At 39.1% G+C, this 21,829-nt stretch overlaps 1 protein-coding gene across 3 annotated transcripts in view; it reads right to left on the reverse strand.

Moving 5' to 3' along the window:
• The window catches only part of map2 (microtubule-associated protein 2), a 61,635-nt gene that overhangs the window by 957 nt on the left and 38,849 nt on the right, over positions 1 to 21,829 (reverse strand). The window contains exons 8-19 of one of the 3 annotated variants that reach the window (XM_068328779.1): positions 17,895 to 18,170; positions 13,945 to 16,824; positions 13,597 to 13,839; positions 13,098 to 13,229; positions 12,004 to 12,065; positions 10,454 to 10,595; positions 9,724 to 9,780; positions 8,943 to 9,354; positions 7,058 to 7,067; positions 6,156 to 6,248; positions 2,777 to 2,858; positions 386 to 498 (exon numbers count right to left, since the gene is read on the reverse strand). In XM_068328779.1, coding sequence (XP_068184880.1) covers positions 386 to 498; positions 2,777 to 2,858; positions 6,156 to 6,248; positions 7,058 to 7,067; positions 8,943 to 9,354; positions 9,724 to 9,780; positions 10,454 to 10,595; positions 12,004 to 12,065; positions 13,098 to 13,229; positions 13,597 to 13,839; positions 13,945 to 16,824; positions 17,895 to 18,170 — 4,502 coding nt within the window. Of the gene's footprint in view, positions 1 to 385; positions 499 to 2,776; positions 2,859 to 6,155; positions 6,249 to 7,057; positions 7,068 to 8,942; positions 9,355 to 9,723; positions 9,781 to 10,453; positions 10,596 to 12,003; positions 12,066 to 13,097; positions 13,230 to 13,596; positions 13,840 to 13,944; positions 16,825 to 16,966; positions 17,106 to 17,894; positions 18,171 to 21,829 lie in introns of those variants that run through there. The other 2 variants (XM_068328778.1, XM_068328777.1) reach the window with 2 other exon arrangements.

The raw sequence follows: 21,829 nt of genomic DNA on the forward strand, positions 1-21,829 counted from the left end.
ACCATATATAAATATATATATGTGTGTGTGTGTGTGTGTATTTACATACATAAATATACAGTATATATATAAATACAGTATACATGTGTATGTATGTGTATATATATATATATATATATATATATATATATATACATATATATACATATATATATATATATCCTACATAAATACATATAACTTAATTTATTAATCTATCCCATCAGACTACACTGTAGTGATTTTCATAACGATTGAACAGGAATAATGACAATTTAAAGGAGCTGAAAGGTCTTGAATTATATGACCATGAATTATAGATCTTCAATCCAAACTGAATAAAACAATCTCTCAAAAACTTGTTATTCCTTAAATCATGGATTGGGAGCATGGAGCTGACACTCACCATGAAGTTCCCTCCACCAGGAATATGATGAGCATTATCCAGGGAACCCACCTTGGCTTGGGCTTTGTCTTTGAAGTCCAACTTCACAGTTTCTATACGCACGTGACCACCACCTGAAAAAAATAAATAAAGCAAATGTTAAAAAAACACAAAAAGCAAAAAGAGTTCAGAAGCAGTACACAATCAAAAATCAGCTGACACCCGACAATCACAACTGTAGGATCACTGGAGGAATATGGGGTAATATAGAATCACCCGACAGAGTTCTGTGTGAGGATAGGTTTTGATATCAGACATAGAGGGGATGGTTAAAATTAGCTCTGTAAGTCTTCGCAACAGCTTTAACATTGAGGTGAGAGATTTGTGCTGGCCAATTCCTCCAGATGTGACTCATCTAATAAAATGTTATACAGTATACCACAAATGTTTGCAAAGGACAATGAAAAATGAACAGAACAATGGAGGACCACTCCTTAAATATTATGCAGCATTTGGAGGACCCTGACAGTTCCAATAGGCAGAGTCTGCTAACATTGTGTACAGTATTTTGAGGAGCTACTAGAGTATGAAAGGATTAAATAAATTGCTAGATGTGTGTCCCTCATCAAAGGAAATATGGTGCCCTCCCTTAAATCCTGGCAAACACCCCAGTGCCCCAATTTATACTATAGTATGTATTTCCATGGCTGACAATGTGCTTTCCAACATCAACCAAGTCCAAATTTTTTCAACAGATAGCCATGTGGTAAAATATTACAAATCTCATTATAGACTGCTGTGGCTTAGTCTTTTGCAAATGGTGATGTGAAGTTTGTGAGCAGTTTCTTGTCCATGGAAATCAATTTGACAAAGCTCCTAAGCCACAGTATGTGTTGATGTTACTTCTTAAGGCATTGTGGAACCCTGTAGTGATGTATACAACAGATTATATCTGAAAAGTAAATGTAGTGCTGTGCTGAAAGAACTTGCACAGTCAGCAACTGCTCAATCAGTAAGGGTCAGAGGACCAGAAAGAACCAGCAGATGGCACTGCAGTACCCAAAGTAGTCAAAAAAGCACAACCAGGGAAAAGACAATATAGTCTGGAAAACATACTGGAAGTGATCAAATACACCACTCCCACCCCTACAAAAAACAGTACAATGCTAAAAATCCATTAATAGAAATTAATAATCAAACCTGACTCTAGAAATGATCTTTATTTGGTTGTACTGCGGTCCTGGCAAGTCTTATATACTTATATATAGACTGATCAATCATACCTCATCATCTTTAGGAAATGTGCATTCTCTGGATCAGCATTAGCATACTTTTTTTGTGTTTCAGTGACTTCAGTCATCATACTATGAAGTTCTTGCATCCAGAAAGCCTTATAATACCGGTCAGTTAGATCATTAGTTTTGACTGTGGCAACATTGTCCTGTGATCCTCTACAAGCAGCCTGAGAAATGTGAGCACAAGTCATTCAAAGCCTGCAAGGTCTTTTGATTCCATCACCATGTCCTGTTTCAAATTCACCCACATGAGGTAAAGACATACAGGACAAACAATAGGGCCACCAAGAATTACAACACATTCTCATTTTAGCTGCCTGTTAACAGATCCGTCTTTCATATCAACTATACATTTCACCACTTTTCATGTAGAGATCAGTGCCAAAGCTTCACGTGACTATGCTGTTGCTTCAGGATATTAAAATGAACTGCAAAATACATTATCATCATATTTTTGGATTATATCGACAGGTTGAAAGCTTTATTACTCATCTGATAGACCAAACAAAAGCCCATAAGTCCAAGAACATTTTCTCATTATCTATCGCTACTTGAAGTTTCTGCTGGACCTGCTTGGGCTAGCAGGTGGAGGTGGCGAATGCTGATCTTTTAATTTGTGAGCTGATGTGTTCTGTAAGCAGTCACTCACACATTGCAGCTTGCATGTACAACTGGATGAGATCTTATCCCAATGCTGAGTCAATCACTTTCAGAAGACAATGTTCTGCATGTCTTTATTTTGAATTGACACTTTTTTTTATGATGAAACACAAATGACAAGTTTGTGAAGGTGTGAAGATGTGATTTCTTACCCTTTCATAGCTGATGTAGGTGGATTTTGCTACCTTCAATGTCTTACCCACCTCTGGGTACCGGTTATCCTGATGTCCTTCAAGAATTGACCAATAAGAAGCAAAGGAAGGATAGGAGCCGGCACCTCATTTCATCAGTGCTTTTCAAATCTCACAATGCATCTACAATATTGTGAAGGACTTGACATCCTCAATATAATTTCCTATTATAGATGTTGAGATTTTGCACCAATGACCTGCTGGTTTAAATGCTTCTGCAGCATTCCCCTGAATTTCCCATGGATTGTGTGCAGGTTGACCATTACCTGGCCGATGATGGATGTTATCTAGAGAGCCACACTTCGAGGTCACATGACTCAAATCAATCTTCTTATTCTGTATGAGCACCTGGAAAAAGCAAAGTCAGGAAAAGACAGGGTCAGAGTTCATAGTTGAACTCCCAATGGTCTAAAATCATTTTCATATGGAAATTCCACATAGCATCTTTTATAGAGGGAGACATACTTTATCTGACTATGGGGTATCAACTGGGAAACAAAGGCTGTAATTTTCCACATTCAATCATTGTTATATAATTGCATAAGAAAAAAAGCACAAAAGCACAATACCAGCAGTCCAATAATGCTCTGCTGTGCAGACACCTGATGGTGTTTGTTAAAGCAACCAAACAAAGACTGAATTCAAGCTGTGAGCTGTGTCTGCATCTTGAGTTAAAAATGTTTTTGGCACAATTGAAAACAAAACAAAAAAAATCAAATAAGCAGCATAACCTTTAATGTAAGGCATTAAAAGGGGATAAGGATATACAGTACTGGCATGTGACCCACTCTGGGGATCTGAAGGGGGGAAAAAACACAGGGAGATAACACAGAACACACTATCAAACTTTGATGGGGCATAGTGAAAAAGAAAGAATACCACCAGTTTCTTTAAACCACATACGACTTGTTCCCCTTTTTTGTCTTATATTTTTACCTTGGCCGGAAATGAATAAAATCACAAGAACACTAGGATGATGATGAAGAAAGTGGAGGAACCATATCGCAAACCATAACACTGTGTAACACTGTGAGAACAGTTGCCTATACAGAGATGGGACGTAGTTTGTGTCGGCGTAGGTGAACGCCAGGCTCCAGGTCGGTTCATCCCTCGAGAGATGAGACCTACAGAATTTATGGCAGTTTTGATTCTAATGGTCATAGCAATTTTGTACATATTGAACGACAAGTGAATATCAACTTTCCCACACCTACTGATACCACTTGTAATCACACTAATATATACTTAACCACTGGTGGGCAGTCAGGGCCAGCAAGGCCTTCTGTGCTGCTCTAACATAACCAGAAATCATGATAATATTTATGATATAAGTTAATTATATTTTAAGGCATTTTCCTGAAATAAATATATTCAACTATATGTTTAAATACATGATTATACATTTGGATATAATATGACATAGGCCAACACCGAGTCAGTGTCAGTGTATTTTTAGGTTAGAGGGGTTTTCCAATCAGAATTCAGCTAGCTTGTGTTGCTAGGTTGAATGAAATCTGCCCAGGACCTTCAGAAGCTAGAACGCTGACAGATGCAACAGCCAATCAGATCACGAGTTGGCGACACTGAGGCCTTCTAGCTGGCCTCACGTTCACCTGACATGTACGTGTCCTGTGATTGGATACTCACTCTGAGAAGGCGGCGCCATGCAGACGCACATTTGAAGAGAAACTCTAGTGAGAGGAGGGTGTGATCCCTGAAGGAGCTGACCTGTTCTAGCTAACCTGCTCTAGCTAACCTGTTTCTAGCTAACGGAGTGTTCTTGAGGAAAGAATGGAGAATGGATTTTGTGTTTAAATAAGCTGTTTCGGTGAGTACAAGCATTTCATTTATCTAAGTTTTCATATTTAATGTTCTTGTAATTTAATTTCATTTATATCAAATCAATTATAACGAAATAAAATGACAAATACCGTATTGGCCCGAATATAAGACAACCCTGATTATAAGACGACCCCTCTTTTTCAAGACTCAAGTTTGAAAATAGACTTTTTGAACACCAAATGTAATTTTTATACAGAAAATACAGTACATCTGAAACAAGTTATTAAAACAATATATTCGAGAGAAAAAGCATGTTATTTTGCCTCATTCAAATCATGCAAAAACTGTCAATCACATCTGAATATCTGAACATTTAATGAATGGCTTCTGGTTTTTGAAATGTAAATAAACCAATCTACTGTGATAAAACAACAAAATTGCAATAACTGCATCATAACTTCTCCTCAGCTGCCGGTTAACCTGGCCGATCTTCGACCCACTTTTCTCCAGATTGTCGCTACGTTTCTCCATTTTCTGTTATCTCTTCTCTTATTTTCTTCTCTTTTCTTTCTTAACGCTATTTTATTTTTCTTCTTCATGACAGGGATTCGCTTTGGCCTGGGGAGTAAATTGTGTCTTTATTAGGTTTACTTTTTCGTCTGTCGGGAGTTTTCTGACTAACCTGTTGTCTCCAAACCAGCTAAACAGAGAGCTAACAATGCTAACCTGTTAAACAAGCTGACTGATTGTTGATCGTTTCCTGCTAGCTAGCCGGCTAACATGGAGGTGTGCAGTTCAGCATTCGCTTTAAAGATATCTGGCGCCATTTAGCGTTGTGAATGGGTATAATGTCTAGACCCCAAGTCTATCAAAGGTGTGGCCGCGGGTTCTTCTGTGCCAGTCACAATAAAAGGAGTGGGGCTGACACCGGTTTTTGTTCCATTTGAGAGAAGTTGTAAACGTCGGTGGCAGCGGTGGGAGCCTTACAGTATTATGGGATGTGTTTATGCATGTTTGACTATGGAGAACATCACTGAAGGCCTAGGTGTGAAATGCATGGCCCGCCACTGTACTTAACAAATCAAAAAGTACCATTATTATTGTTATACTGTTGGGAAGGTTGCACAAACACCGGATATGTTTAGCTTCAGGTCACACCACTATGAAATTTAACAAAACGAAATGAAAAGTAAGGAATGTGATATACTGCTGTTCATTATTTCAGACCTCCCAGAAAGTAGATTCCACACATTTTTCTCTAAAGGAAATGGTGTTAAGATTGAAAGAAAAGATTTTATTTCCTTATACTTCAGATGGCTGCAAAGAGTTAATCATCTAGGAGAGAAATTCTTCATACAGCACATATGACTTGTCTCATTTCTGATGAAACACACAAAAGCTTTTTGCATAATTCTTCTCGAGCTTCTTGGAGCTTGGCTCCACCAATAAACAATGATAAAAACAATGAAATGACTCAGAAAATAGGAGTAATGACGTACATGGAACAAAAGACTTTTCATTTTGAAACTGCTGCATTACCAGTAACTAATGTGTCACTGCTCTATGTTGACTCACCAAATCACCAAACAAACAGACATTGAAAGAAAAAAAACAATTGAACAAGCATTTTAAAAATGTCCAAACCACATCTACCATCCTGAAAGCTCTAAAATGCTGGAGGAGACATTTGGCCAGTATTTTAACATAAGCCGCAAGACACAAACCACTGCTGGGAAATGTGGCACCAATCAATACCAGTGGGTCACTTTAAACTGGGATGTGAGGGAGGAGGACAAAAAAGAGAATGGGGGAAACAACACTGACATCAACACTGAGACAATGGATTTGCAGCACAAGACTCACGTTTCCACCTCCTGCTGAGTAGCCTCGCCTGTCCAAGGACCCACACCTAGACTGAACATGGCTATAGTCCAGCTTAACACTGGAGATGAGAACCTGCAGGAGCGGAGGTGAGGCATGAGATGGGTGATCTCTTGGGCTTTTCTGGCATAGTTGGTACACAGTAAGGTTTAAAATTGTTTTAGAGTTTTTCTGTCCTGAATGAATTCTCTCATCTCTGATGTAGATCTCTGATGCTAAGAGTCAACCCAGTGATTCCCTTGTTGCTCTGGACAATCGTAGGATATGATGACTTTAAGCTGGCAAAACCAATTTATCTCACTGCATGAACTTCACCCTTTACTTGTTGGTCTTTTCTCCATTCTTCATAAAACGGCACTGAATTAAAACAATGGATTCCATCCAACAACTGTCTCCAGTTCAAGACAAAACTAGCTAACTTACCTTTAAGCTACAGAGGCATTTGCAATAATGACCTGGGTACTATGTATAATAAAATTTTGAAATATCATCGTGATTTATTTGTTGACACTGTTTGGGAATCCTTTCCAGAATAGGTTGAGACTCCAGATTCAAGTTAAGAACAGACCGATGGTGATAAAATGTGTGTGATCCGCTGGTAAAGGGTTTTAGGGAGCTGTGAGGAGAAAAGCAGGAGTGAAACAAAGTAACAATAAATAAATTGCACCCAGCAGCACATTTAAAGCAATGGGGACTATACTGGATAGGAAAAATACACATACACATACAAACTTCACACATTCTTGGACCACAGAGCTTTAAAAGAGACCATGCGCAGACTTGAGCCATTCAAGGCTATATTTCTAAAAACATAGAGATGCTTAATAAAACAAACAATGTAAGATTTTGAGGGAACAGACTTTGAAGGGGGTTTACTGGGCAACATTTCCTTCTCTAATGATGTCATTCTTCAGAGTGAGCTTCATTGTTGTGGTAATTTAGATTTCAGAGAACAAACACAGAAAATAAAATATGGTCAAAATAAACTAAAAGAAAGACCTCTGCCAACTTTATTGCCCTAGGCATCTGTAAAATTTCCAAAAATTCTTCGGAAATTTTTTTAGGAGATGAGCATAGACTAAAACTCCTGCTAATGCTTTGAAAATAAAAAGTATTAATTACTGTTAAAGGCTGAAATGGTTTTTGATTAATTCATTAACACACTCATATTCAAGATTTTTAAAATTCATTTCTAAATGAACAGTGCTGAGTGTACCAGTAGGTCTTTGGTCCAGGTCACACTCTGTGCCGCTGACAGGCACAGAATTATTGAAATGAGGCACAGCACCAGATCCAAGAAGACCTGTGTGCAGCGTCTGCCAGGGATCTTGGGTCTTCATGCTTCTATGAGGACAATCATTGGATGAGTCAGAGACAGAGGCCACTATGGCCTGAAGCTGCTTGAAAACTATTTGGATTATGGAGCTATGGAGGACTACAAAAGGTCAAAAGTAGGATTTATTGCTTTCATTTAATATAACTTATTATTTTGCTTTATGGTTGATAGATGGTGCCATGCTTCAGCTAATAAGGGCTGAACAAAACTTTTACTGAAAAACTAGTGGTAACTGAACATAAAACTTTAACAGGATGCTGACATCCTTACATAGTTAATGTGGAAAATCTGTAAAATGTTTGTTTATCTGAGGTCTGAAAATCCAAAACTCACCCAAAATTAAATTTGATACTAAAAATGTTCAAGATTAACCATGCAAAATGCAAAAAAAATATCTTCTCAAGACCAAAAATTGGCATGGATATTATCTTTAAAATCAATTATGACTTTGAGTGTACACTAAGTTGTAAACTTCCCTTTACCTATGTCTCCTGCAGATGGCAGGTGATGCATGATCCCTACACATTTTGTGGATGGCTAACTGGGCAGGTCATTAAAATGCCAGCCAAAACACTTGGACTCCAAATCAGGTCATCACTGAAAGCTTACAAAAGGTGAAAGGCGGTTCTGGCTCTCATTTTTTAATAATGCTGACATCATGTTTCAGATTCCCGTGGAACACTGCATTCATCAAATCGAGCAGTTTAATCTTCCAAACATCCAGCTAATGCCGATTTTATTCTGCAGCAAAAAACACCATTTGAAATGCAGATTTCACCCAAATGAAGCAATTTCCTGAGTTCACAGATCTGGGAAAAACAGAGTGGAAAAACAATCACAGCTTCATCACTTATAGAGACCTTAGATCATTTTTAGCGAATTTTTTTTGCCTTGGAATTGTAAAGATTTTTTTTTCTCTACATGGTTTTTAATGTCATTTAATGTGTTAAATAAACTGGGGAAAAAACATTGGACATAGAAAAGACAGGTCAGATTTTCTTTCAGTTAATGAAAAAAGTGAAATATAATTGTTGAAAAACTTCAACATCATGAGGAAGACTCAACAACTTTAAGTAGTTGACAACTACTAAGTCTGACAACTGGAGAGACAAAATCAACCTCATAGAACCTTTATACATACGTCTAATGCATTCTGAAACAACTGCTTACTCTGTATATTCATCAGACACTCATCTTTATTGTCTGACATTTCTGGTCCCACATGCTTGACTCTCTTAAATGATGCACTTACCATGTCTGTTAGCCATTTCACAAATGGCAGGGGAACATAATCACGTATGGAGCACACGTATTAGTGGTGGATTACCTTCACAGATTTTTAAGGTTAATGAAAGAGTTGGATGTCCTGTGCTCAAACGGTCATGGGAACTTATTCTGTCATGACTATTCTTTCTAATTTTGTGTTTTCTCACAGTGGTGAGAAAGCAGGACTCAGCAGAGATAATTTTAAAAAACACAGGAAACCAGTGTGAAGCCATTTGTTTTTAGTTTGGATGGTGAAAGAATATATCCTGACCTGTCCTCCTTTCGGCTGGTACTTGATGTTTTCTGTGGAGCCAATCTTGGACCTAATATTCTTAAAGTCTGGCAGTGGCTGGTTGATGATGCGGAGCTGCTTGGGCGTCGTTGCAGGCGATTTGGGTGGGGTGTGAACCACAGCCACCTTCCTCTCCTGGGAAATCAAACTGAGGGATCGTGGAGTTCCAGGGGTCCTTGAGGATGATGAGTAGCTGGGAGGGGTTCCTGGGGTGATGGCTGAGGAGCCAGGGGTGCGGGGGGTGGAGTGCCCACTGCGAGCTGAACGGGAACGCACAGATTCTATAACTGGTGGGGAGGAAAAAAGGTTGACAACTTGACGTAAAGGTAAGAGGTGCTATATTTTGAAGTCCTATGATTTAATTGTCATGGAAAATATTTTTAATCATATTTTAAATGAGTAACCACAATGAAGGCAACAATCCTATAGCACAGAGCGCCCATTTCCTGTAATGATAATAGCATTACCTGTATAGTTTAGTGGTGGTGATGTTGTAGATCAGAATGAAAGAATGACTTAGATAAGAAATCAGACCTTCAAAAGTCACTTTTCAGAATATAAGATGTTTTGTAACAACAGAATTTCAAATATATAGTAGCCTCAAATAAATTGTCCTCTCTATAATAAAAACAGAAGGATAAGAAAATTCTTGCTACCTGTCATACTCGGGGCTCGTCCCATCCTGTGTTCTGTTCTCATTTCTGCATGAAATGCTGTCAAGGAGGAAGAGTTTCATATTCATTAAAAAAATGTTGATGATGTAAGAATAAAACCATTTCCAGGAAATTTGAATATATACAAATACATAAAGAACACACAAAAAAACACCAATCCAACACAAAATCAAACAAGATGAAATAAATTCATCAGCAGGATTCTTAATTCATCCAAACTCACATGGATAGATTGGGTTCATTCCTTGTAGTATCTTGACGAATCCTAGTAAACTATTATTTTTTAGCTAAAATTCTTGAGTTTTCAATCTGTTCTGAAGGAAGATGTTTTTGATTCATCAGAAAGAAAGTTCTTGAAAATCCTTGAAGATGCCTCTCTCTTACATACTGATATTGTTGCTTTCTACAATCATTTAAACTGTGAAATCTCTCATAGAGGAGCACCATTTCAAACCATTAGTAGTCATCATCCGTCTTATACTAGCTGGTTTGAAAGCTGTTGCAAGCATCCAAATGAAAATAAGTATATATTTACAAAAATATCAAATATAATCTTTGAAATATTTTGAATTACTTGTCTTCAATATGTATAGTAAGATAATGTGTAATTTATGTTTTACATAGCATTTAGTTTTCAGTCTTTTGATGTCGGGTTTTTTTGACACCTTAATAACAATACTATGTGACAGAGATTAAAGGAGCTGAATCCTACATGTAGGTCTTCGAGGTGCTGTGGACCCAGAACTGGTGATGGAGGTGGAGCTCTCTTCCTGGTCATGGTATCCACGGCGACCAAGTATCGAAGCATGTTGTGGAGCTGAGGTCCTCTTGTCCGGGCTGCATGACCCACCGTCCTGTTGTGAAGCATACACCAGAGGCAAGAAGTGTATCCTTGTAAGAAACAATGCACTCTTAATTTCCCTTCAGGGATCATAACAGTATATAAAATACAAAAATATATGAGTTAATGTTTCTGCATAGCTTCTGCAGATACAAGGCTCAGCTAGCCATCACCTACCTTGTCTCTGAGTCTCTTTAATACCTGAGAGCCTTACAGCTCCACAGAGGATGACTAATCTGTATTTACTGAGGTAGCCACTCTAGACATGGAGATGGGGATCTTAGTAAGTGGGAAATGATGGGAATGGCACTGAAATGACAACGTGGGGCCAGCTTGATGAGTCACTTGCCACCAAAATAAAACGTACGAGGTGATAATAAAAATGCCTTAACACGAGTGCAGAGGATCTGATGAGACATTAGTAACAGATCTTGTATGTTTGGCATTAAATCATCTGCAATTACAACATCTATTCATGCACATTCATACCAAGCATATCAGTAAATATTTAAGGAAAACAAATAATACCGTGAAGACTATGGATCGCCAGTTCATTTCACTCAAGTTTTCAGAACACAGGACAAATGTGTGTAAATGAAATAATAAAATGCAAAGTAATACAATAAAAGTAATACAATCTAATACAATGGCATGACATTTAAGATGAAAAAGCTGTTATTTTGCACACCATTAACTGTTACTGACATGGCGGAGGCATTAATTGGAATCAAAGGGTGATTTGACACTTTGTCCAATACCTATAAATGGAATGGTATATTGTCGACCAATACGCATGGCAACAAAAGCAAACGTTTGAAGAATGATAAACATGTCTATGTCGTTTCCTTAAAATAAATTTTTAAAAGAAAAGGATGCATCGGCTTTCATGTTTAGATAAAATGATGTCAGTGCTTATTGAAACACCTTCTAAAGATGATTTGGCCCCCAAAAAAGTTCCAAAGGAAAATCTGAGAGTTTAAATATGAAGTATTAATAATAGTGATAATTTGTCTGCCTATAGATTTGATGTTTATTATTTGAGTACTTACAATGCACACAGCAACTTTTGTCTGAATTTCACATTGGCCACTTTGGTTCTCATTTTAAAACAGCTTATTTTATTATGTCATCATGACAATAATAGAATCTTAGCACACATGTGTTTACCAGCCTTTCTTTGTAAGACTCTGCAGCAGGAAAGAAGCCAATAAGATGAGTGACAGCAGATGTAATTTTGGAGACAGTTCCTGCAGTTTGGGGAACTTTTGTTTTTTATCTTTAGCATCAATTTATCTGGACTGACATGCATTTAGGTGCTTTACTGCAAACAGTCAGAATGTTGATCGGTAAAGCCTCCATATGGTATTTCGCTGAGTGATTTTGTTACCATTCAGTCATTCCATCATTGGGCGTATACTCACTGATGCTCTGTGGCGAGACTGTCTGGCAACACTGAGAGGTTGGCGACTGTCTGGTGGAGTCTCTGAGAGACAAACAGAGAAGCGATGTTAGAACCTAGAGCACACATTCTCTATCTTTCATATAAAGACAGTGAAGAAGTCAGAACTTTTTAAATGTCCTACTGGAATGAAACTATACAACTTTATATTTTCAAGCCTGCCATGCTCTATGTTAAACTCCAAAGTTCTACCAGGGGATTTTTGTGTCCCCTTGAGGTTTGTTCTGCAAAGATTAGGCAAGATATCACAGAGAATAGGGGATTTTCTATTATGTAAGACAACACAGGAAAATAATCTAATTGGGGCAGTGCAGCTCTATGCTGGCCCATTCATCATCGGTGGCACAGAATTCAGGGGAAAATGAAGTGCAAACTGCCTCTGGGACAAGCCTGCATTACATTACCAGATCCATATGACATAACTACTACCATTACTAGTTGCCTGGCAACCCTAAGCTGAAAAAAAGCCTAGATATGTAATACGTGAAAAGACCAGAGATGGCAGGAATGTCCCTTTGGTTTTTCACAACAAAAAAAGTGTCCCTTACATATAAATATTTGGTGTAATAATTTTAACAGCCAATATGTAAATGTAGCCGGTGTGGTTTCATGTTAAATTTCAGTTTGGTGCATTTCGGACAAAATGGGTGAGTCGAGCTTTGTTTTTCTCCTTTACCATCTCTGTTAAAATCAGATCACATTTTTGCATGCATCCTGATTGTATGTCTTTTCTAAACTATAAAAACACACTTAGACTGGATTATGCGTTTCATGTCAGTAAAAACCCTACTAAGCCATACAGCTGCCATTTTTCAATGTCAAAATCCATATAGAACATTAGTGTGCTAATGCAACACAGCAAGGTCAAATGAAGAACTTTCACTCTTTATTGAAATCATGGACATACAAATGCACACACACACATGTAATAAACAAACAAACAATAAAGAAAACTGACAGTGGAGGTATGAAGTTGTACGAACTAGATTTTTGTGGTGGATCTTCTGCAGGAAAACAACCAAATGTTTAATACAGTACACCAAGACAACGTGTCACCTGTGGGTCTCCTTCTAGGACAAGAGTGGTGCTGGACAGGGCGTGTTTGGCGGACAGCTGTTTTCATCACAGTCCTCTCAGATGGGGATTGAGTCTCTATTTTCCTGGTAAACTCAGTCCTCCTTATCACAGCTACATTGTCAGAGGAAAAAAGATCAATGACAAAAGAAGAGAAAAATGATGTTAAAATATGTAGTCCTGGAAGTTAAATATTCTCTGTTGAAAACAAGTGATTCAAATCAGTGTAACACTTTGTCATTTAGACAGTGAATTTTCTGAATTACAAATGACAAATCAACAGAGGTTGTTTTTATACCCAATTTATACTAACAGTAGACACATGATGATGCTGAGCAGTTGCTATACTTAATGTGTAATGTTATTTTTGAAGGGCAGTTCGGATATATGGTTTAATATTACAATCATAATTTTAGAAAGAACAATCTCTTTATCCACATGTAATTTCAAGAAATGAAAACAAAAGCAAAATTAGCAGAACCTTTTTTCTTTTTGATGTCTTCTCTGGGGATGTAGACAGGTTCTTTGCGAACAGGTTTGCGTTCTGGTGTGGAGATTCTGCCTTTAGGTCGTCCTCCCTTCACCTTTGGTTTAACTAGCTTTTCCTGTTTCTCTGTCGTCTTCTGTTGTGTCTGCTTGTTCTGGGCCGTAGCAGTTTTTTTGGACACGGTGGGACTTTTGGGCAATGGCTCAATCTGCTCTGTTGCCATACTCTTATCATCATCTATAGTGTGTCAAGAAAATGCATGTGAATGGAGATAGATTTAAATGTCTTCATTTGAAATAGAAGAGCGACAAGAGCATTGTGAGGAAAACAAAAAGATCTTACCTAGTGTGTCAATCCAAGAGCTGTCCAGAATGGAGTCATCCATTGTGGTTTCATCTCGATCATAACTGTCCGTTGGTTCTTCTTTTTCTACAATTTGGACTTCTTTCTCAGGGGACATATGGGTTTCAGGAACATCACCCACCTCCTCTAGACTGGCAGCCTCCATATCTGCCTCTTGGGCCAGCTCCACAGAATCTTCCTCTTCCTCTTTTTGGGAAGCAACGCAAAGGATTTCAGCCACAGGTGGAGCAGAGAAACGGACGCTGTGACCTGGCTCTTCGGATTCATCGATTGTCTGTACCACAGTGATAAAGTCATCTTCAACTGTCACCACTGATTCAATGGCAGCACAAGTCTCTGGGATCTCTTTTGCTCTCACTTCCTCGCCTTTCTCCTGCTCCGTCTTGGTCTCCATTTTGGTCTCCACAGCTTTTTCAACAGGCTTTACGGTTGAATTGTCTATGTCTGAATATTTCGCTGTTTTCTCTTCCTTCTCTTTAAGTTCCTTCTCTATCTTCTCTTTCTCCTTCTCTCTTTGCTCAATCTCTTCCTCCTCTTTTTCTTTTAATTCTCGTTCTATCTTTTCTTTTTCTTCCTGTTCTTTCAGTTTTTTCTCGATTCTTTCTTTTTCCTCTTTTTCTTTTTTTTCTCTCTCCTCTTGCTCCATCTTTTCCCAGTCTTCTCTTTCTTTCTTCTCTCTGTCTTCTCTCTCCTTTCTCTCTCTCTCCTCTTTTTCCATCTTTTCTCTTATTTCCTGCTCATGTTGTTCTTTTTCCCTTTTCTCTCTCTCTATTCTCTCAGCCTCATCTTTCTCTTTTTCTTCTGTCTCTTTCTTTCCTCTCACCTCTTCCTCTTTCATTTCCCTTTCTTTCCTCTCTGATAGTTCTTTCTCTTCTTTTATTTCTTTCTTGGCTGCTTCCTTCTCCTGTGTGTCCCTCAATTTTCTTTCCGACTCCTCTTTCTCTTCCTTGTTTATTCCTAACACTGGTGAAGGTGTTCTTTTGGGAGAGCCATAAACTTCTCTTTGTTTAAGTTTGGAGGGTGAGAGTACTGGAGAAAGCAGCTTGTCATCGTCAATATTACTCTCCACAGATGAAGCAGACGAAGTTTTGAAAGGCCTGGCTATTCTGTCTTTGGCCATGCCAGTCAACTGGTACACGTCTTCAGCGTCCACCTCCTCGTAGGCCTCCTGATGGACTAGCTTGACCTTTTCTCGAAGCTCCTGCAGTTCTCGTTCCTCCTCCAAACTAAGAGGCCTGTCTTCCATCTCCAGTTTACGGATCTGCCTTTCATAGTCTGCAATCTCTGTTTCTGACACTGAGCCTTCTCCGCTGGCTTGTCGTTCAGACGCACTCTCTGACCTACCACCTTCTTCAAGCGTCACAGTGACTGTTGGTGTGACGAATGACTCACTTGGTTGAGTGGGGGATGTCTCACTTACAGTTTTATTTATCTGATCCGCAGAAAAATCTTTTCCTTTTTCTTCTGCAAAGCCTTGTTCCTCTAAGCATTTCTGGTCTTTCTCTTCTGTGACATCAGCAACTCCCAATGGCTGGCTCTTGTCTTCCACAGATGTATTTCGGACTCCTAATATCCTTGCCTGCTCAGCCACTTTCTCCTCCAGGACTGAGGGAGTGAAACCCTGTGCAGACATGCCTGTAGGACTGAAAACATCTGCAGGGGAGGGCATGGGCCCTGAATATTCACTGAAGACACAATAACCCATCTCTTCCACCTGGCTATCACTCTTTGAGGGACTCTGGTCCCCTGAAACTATTCTGCCCAGCAATTCATCAGTGAAGGGAGAAGCATCTGCTTGAAATGATTTTCTTCTGGTGACCTCTGCATCATTGTTATCTGATGCAAGTCTAGAACGTGTGCCGGCAAGATCCAGCATCTCAGGCAAATCTTGAGCCATCACTGTGCCATTTTTATAGGTGTTCTTGAGGTGCTGTGGTGATTCTGGTGAATCAGGTTCAGGGCTGGGTTTTGAAGCTGGTTCAGGGGCCTTTGGAGGAGATGAAGAATCGGAGCTAACAGATGCTGCAGTCTCCAAAATGAGTGGAGGAAAAGATGGAGGCTTATCCACAGAGGGTGTGGTGACTGGGAGGTAGTCTGCTGACTCGTCTAGACTTCCACGAGCAAATGACATGATATCTGTAGCGAGTGGGGAAAAGTTGGAACCTTGGCCACTTTGATCCATAGCTCCAATGGTAATGTTAAGGGAATAACTCCTCTGCTCTAAGGCTAATTTACCAGGAGAAAGCCTACATTCATTACTCCTGTCGGGAACTGTGAACACCCTGTTGTCTTCTGATGGTTTTTTCGCCACTTCAGCTCTATCTGTGTCCTCAGCTAATGTGCTGTAGCTGATTACTTGTGATTCCGACTCACCCGTTCTTTTCTCCTCACTAGCTCTGCTAAGTTCATAATAACCTTCACCCTTAGACAATGGAGTGTCATCAATTTCCATGGCTGAGGTTTCAAAATATGCTGACATGCCAGATCTGTCTTTTGGATCCCTTGAGCTGTCTCCTCCTTGAACCTTGTTTCCCATTGAAGAGAAATCGCCTGGAGAACTGATGCTGCTGAACTCTACCACCTCCACTGATGGCTGTTTCTCTGATACTGTGATTGGTTCACCATATGCAGGCTGGAGCGTGATTGATTTGGAAGGTTTTTTGGTTTGATTTTGAACATTCGGAGGTGCAAAGGATGGCATATCCATGGTGGGACTCTCTGGTACAATCCGTTCACCAGCAAAAAACCCTTGGAGTTGGGGCTCAAAAAACTCCTCTGCTTGTTTCTCCAATCCAATGCTGTCTGGACTCATGGAACCACTTTTCTCGCTTCCCTGCTTGTCTGAGTCCATCTTCAAAGCTGAAAGGACATCTTTAAGTTTGCTGTTATAATAATCACATGGTTATGTAATGCTTTGGCATGCTGCAATTTAGATATGTATCAAGCCGAGAACTGGGAAAGCCTTTTTTTTACAAAATAGCCAAAGCTCTCTGTAACTTACAGCACAATGATACGGCCATCAGTCAAGGACAACGGCAAGGATTATGGAGTCCACCAAGTCACAGATGGATGAGGAAATGGCATGGTATGTGACGGAATCGGCATGAGGTAACTGTGATGCTGATGTACGAGAAACAAGCAATAAAATATGGGATGGATATCCATGCAACTCCAATGAACATCAGATATTAAAAAAGAACTATTTCTGTCATTCTCTGTTATGGATTGTTATGAGAATTGACCAGTTCAAATTTACCTTCACAAAGATTTATTAATTTAGGCTGTTAGTAATGACCTTCATATGTTATTAAATGAGAGAAAAATATCACATCAAATATGGAAGTACCTTTCTGATGAATGACAGAGAAATAACAAACAGAACATATAAAAAAGTAATTGAAGACTGCTGATAATGCATGTGATGAAACTGCTAGATTGGCAATTAAAATGAGCGAGCCAACACAAATCTCTTGCAATTTATGTTTACAGGACCATGACCATGAGTGATCTGCGTTAAGTATGAGTCACAGTCACAAAATTCTGTAGCACCGGCACACCATCACCAAGCCATGTGCAAACACAAGAAGAAACCTATAAGCCTCCAGCTGATGAAAGAATCACAATTGGACACTTCACTTCATCATACCAATACGAAACGGGCGGCCCAAAAATCACAGCGCAAAAAAATGAAGACACAAGCGCAAATATAGCACACAATAAAACCAGATTAAATTCAGAATGTAGCACTTTTCACCAACAAGCCTGTGTTGCCTCGCAGCCACAGCAGAGCGCAGCGATCGGATTGCTTGCAATTCAACCTGAATCATAACGCTTATGTTATCTGCTTATGGCCTTTGAAACATTTGGCATTCCTATACAATGGACAATGCAGGAGCGTGTAGGCAGGGAGAGCAGAGAGCAGGGCACACCTGTCACATCACCCTCTGCTTCTTCCTCCTCTCTATCCATAGAGCTTTCTGCAGCAGCACAAGCTGCTTCAGCCGGCCTTATGTCTAGATCCTGGCCTTCTTCTACGGACTCTGCCTGCTCTAAGGGCTCAGCATGGGGGCTGTCCAGTTCAGGCTCTTCCCCGCTCCACTGATGCTCATCAAGAGCTGCCTCGGACTCTGCTGCCTCTGCACTCTCCTCCTCCTCTTCCACCTCTTCCTCGTATTCAGCTGTAAGAGCTTCCATGGTCTCTTCTTCTCAAAAACAGGGTGAGAGGGGGACACATTAAGACTACAGGCAACACAGACTTGGGCTATGTGAGGACATAACTTGTGATGGGACACTTTCAGCTCTGGGAAAAGATGAAATAAAGCCTATGTCTATTCACATATATATAGCTACATTACATATAGAGTGCATGTGTGTTTCTGTTTCTACTTTGGTGCTTTGTGTATTTAGTATAAGTAGAGAATAAATATACATTATATCTCATATGCAAGAAATAAAACTTTTTTTTGTACTTGGAATACAGTACACTGCATTACAAAAAAAATACACATTTTATTTTCTCCTTTGCACACATCTGCGACCCACACTAAAGTAATATAGAAACCTAAATTTAGCTGGGACAGAAGCCTTCTTATGTCTTTGGATTTTTAGAAAATGTGGCCAGGACTGCAGTTCAGTCCTTTAAAAAGCTCCTTTTTTCTTTACATTACACAGACTACATTTTCAACTGTGTCATGGTCACTGTGGGTGTGTGTAAATTCACACTTCAAAAGCCCCCACTGTGTATCCTTTTAAAATCTCATGTAGATTTCACAGGTTTTGTTCACGTGACACAGCTTTGGAAAAAAAACATGCAAGTTGCCACTAAGAATTTCTTTGGCAGTGATGATGACAGTTAGAGACTATCAATCAGTCCATATTAAATAAAGAAAGGTAGAACAATAATCACATATTCTGTCTGTAAAGGGCATACCTTTGTAAAAGATATTGTCTCATGTCATATTTGTACAGACATCAAAGGTAAAGATTTCATGTAACTGCTTGTGAGTATATGGAGCTGCAAGTCTTCCTTGTTGCCACATTGAGTGTGTGGGAGTAGTAGGGGGTTTGTCATGTGAGGGATCATTTTGAAGAATGAACTAAAACACAACTCTGAGGGATGATATTCATGAAAGCCATTTGGACTCAAATCAAGAGTAAGCCTTGGTGGCAATATGGTCTTACTGCTGAGAAGTGTGATGTTTTATGTCTACTGAGTGAATCACAATTAAAACATTATGCTGCTTTAGAGACATCACTGCAATGTGAAGGACTTCATAGCATGACAACGACTGGTATCAATGACATAAACTAAATGTAAGAAAACAAAAAGAAAATGAAACTCCTCAGATTGTGAGCTGACAAACATCACAAGGACGCACAAACACAGAAAACCTGAAGCAAGGAAACAAACCCAACACACACACATACACACACACACACACGACGCTAGTCATCACATCACGATGGCGGACGAAGAGACGTACAAAAAAAACAAACTGACGGACGAAGAGACGGAAGGACGGAGGGAGTGAGGAATGAAGGAAGGTCAAATCACAGAAGGAGGAGAGAAGGATATCTGTGTTAAAAAGTGAAAGGAGTGAGACAGAGTAAGACAGGGCGGGGGGGATGGAGAGGGGGGACATGGCAAAGAGGAACCATGCGCGGTTCACCTTCAATCTGTCTAAAGGCCACAGCCTGCCCTGTGGGACGAGAGCCCGAGTGCGTCCACTCTGGGCTGAACAATGGGTGCTCATAGTACTCCTCGTCGGAGTGGTAGGGGTCATCCTCGGGCACGGAAACTGAGATGGAGGGGGCGAGGAACTTGCACCTCTCCCGAGAATTTTGGAAGCGGCGGAGAGGCCCCGCCTCCTCCTCATCCCCTACATCTACAAACAAGACAGACACAAGGAGAAGAACTGCAAGGAAATCCGGACACAGACTACGAGAGAGTGAGGAGGAGGACAAGGGTAAAGGAAAAAAGAAATAAAAGAGAATGGAGAACATTCCAAAGAATGCTCATCTTAATGATGATTCAACAAAATATATACTTGATTCTATTAATAGAGCAACACATGAACAGGGTTTTGCAATTTTGAGAAAAAAGAATTAAGAAAAAACATTTTACTGTGAAAGCACGATGTCGTTATCTTAGTATTTTAACAGAAACTTTGTTTTTTACATTTTTTTCATATACTGTGATCCTCAATTGGAATTCATGAGACATTACTTGTTTTAATTGAGGGCAAAGATAAATCAGCAGATCAACTACTGTGCAGCTGTGGTCCTCGAATAATTAGGAAATTATCACCATTTTCTTTACTATAAATAACTCACAGTGACTTTTAAGATAAGCATTTTTTTCAGTGAAACAAAAAAAAAAAGACAAAAAAATTAGATTGACAAAAAAGAAAAAAAAAGAGGGGAGCAAGAAAGGGAAAAACTGGTTGAGAGCAAAAGAAACATACAACATACAAGACACTGACAAGAAGACAAACAACTAAAAAGGTGACAAAGCTTTAGGCTAACCATAACCTGAGACAAACACATTTGTAAATTAGTGCATCAAATGTGCAAGACATCAATAAAAAGACTGCTTTGAGAATCACACCCACATAAAACACACACAACACACAATGTGTTTTAACAATTATAACAGTTCTAATACTACACCAGCAGCAGCAGCAGCAGTAGTAGTAGTAGTAGTAGTAGTAGTAATAGTAGTAGTAGTAGCAGCAGTAGTAGTACTAGTAGTAGTAGTAGTAGTAGTAGAAGTAGTAGTAGTAGTAGTAGTAGTAGTAGTAGTAGTAGTAGTAGTAGTAGTAGCCATAGTACTAGTAGTAGTAGTAGTAGTAGTAGTAGTAGTAGCCATAGTACTAGTAGTAGTAGTAGTAGTAGTAGTAAAATGTACCAATACAAAGAATAACCACAGTTCCAACTCTATGTCAGTCGTTTGGATCCAATGATAAACATCATGAAGATAAATGAGCCTTTTTGCTTCTTCTACTGTACAATATCAACAAACTTGTATATCTGAGATTGATGCATGGCTGACCAACCTGCAGACTCACTGCATTACATCCCAACCATTTCAGACTGAGAGGACATACAACAAAGCCATGAAGGAATCCAACTAATGTTAACTCTGTACCACCATTTTTAGGACATAGTAATTTCTTTGTTGTTTAAACTAAACTGCAAAATCTTAGAAAAATAATCAAACTGCATCACAGTGTTAAAAAATTTAGCTTTATGAAGCTATTATTGGGTGTTTTGTTTCTAATGTTAATCATGTAGCCTCAGACGGCAAACTAACACTCAAAGACTTAGCTGTGTGCTAAGTGATTTTAACCTCATTCCTACAGTTGTTGGTGGCTTTGATTTTGTTGTTACCTGACTTTGTTACTAGATTCAGAACAAATTTCTTTTGCATCAGTTTGAGGGCAGCTACATCTCTCAGTGGCCGCAGTCAAAAAACAAAACAAAACTGGCAGACAGCAGACACGGACGAGAAAACTCTACAGTTACACACAACAAGAGACACAACTCAAAGAGACAAATAACACAAAGTTGGAAGGTTTACTAAATCAGCTGTAATATTAGTGCGTGGGAAGACATTGCTTTGTAGAGTTAGATGAGAAAATGAAAAGAGATGATATAATAAATTACACTTGTAATAAAGTGGTCATGCATGACTGTTGTTATTTCCTTGTAGAGAAAATGGAATGGATGATGAAGATATGGTTTGTATCCATCTACACTGTATAATGAAGTGGAGGACAAAGGGTTTCAAACAAACTTATGTCTGACAAATGGAGACAATGGTCCTGCTTTCAATAAATCTGATAAGTACATGTTTCTTGAATGG

The sequence above is a fragment of the Antennarius striatus genome, chromosome 12 (genome assembly GCF_040054535.1).
Source record: "Antennarius striatus isolate MH-2024 chromosome 12, ASM4005453v1, whole genome shotgun sequence".
Taxonomy (NCBI): Eukaryota; Metazoa; Chordata; class Actinopteri; order Lophiiformes; family Antennariidae; genus Antennarius; species Antennarius striatus.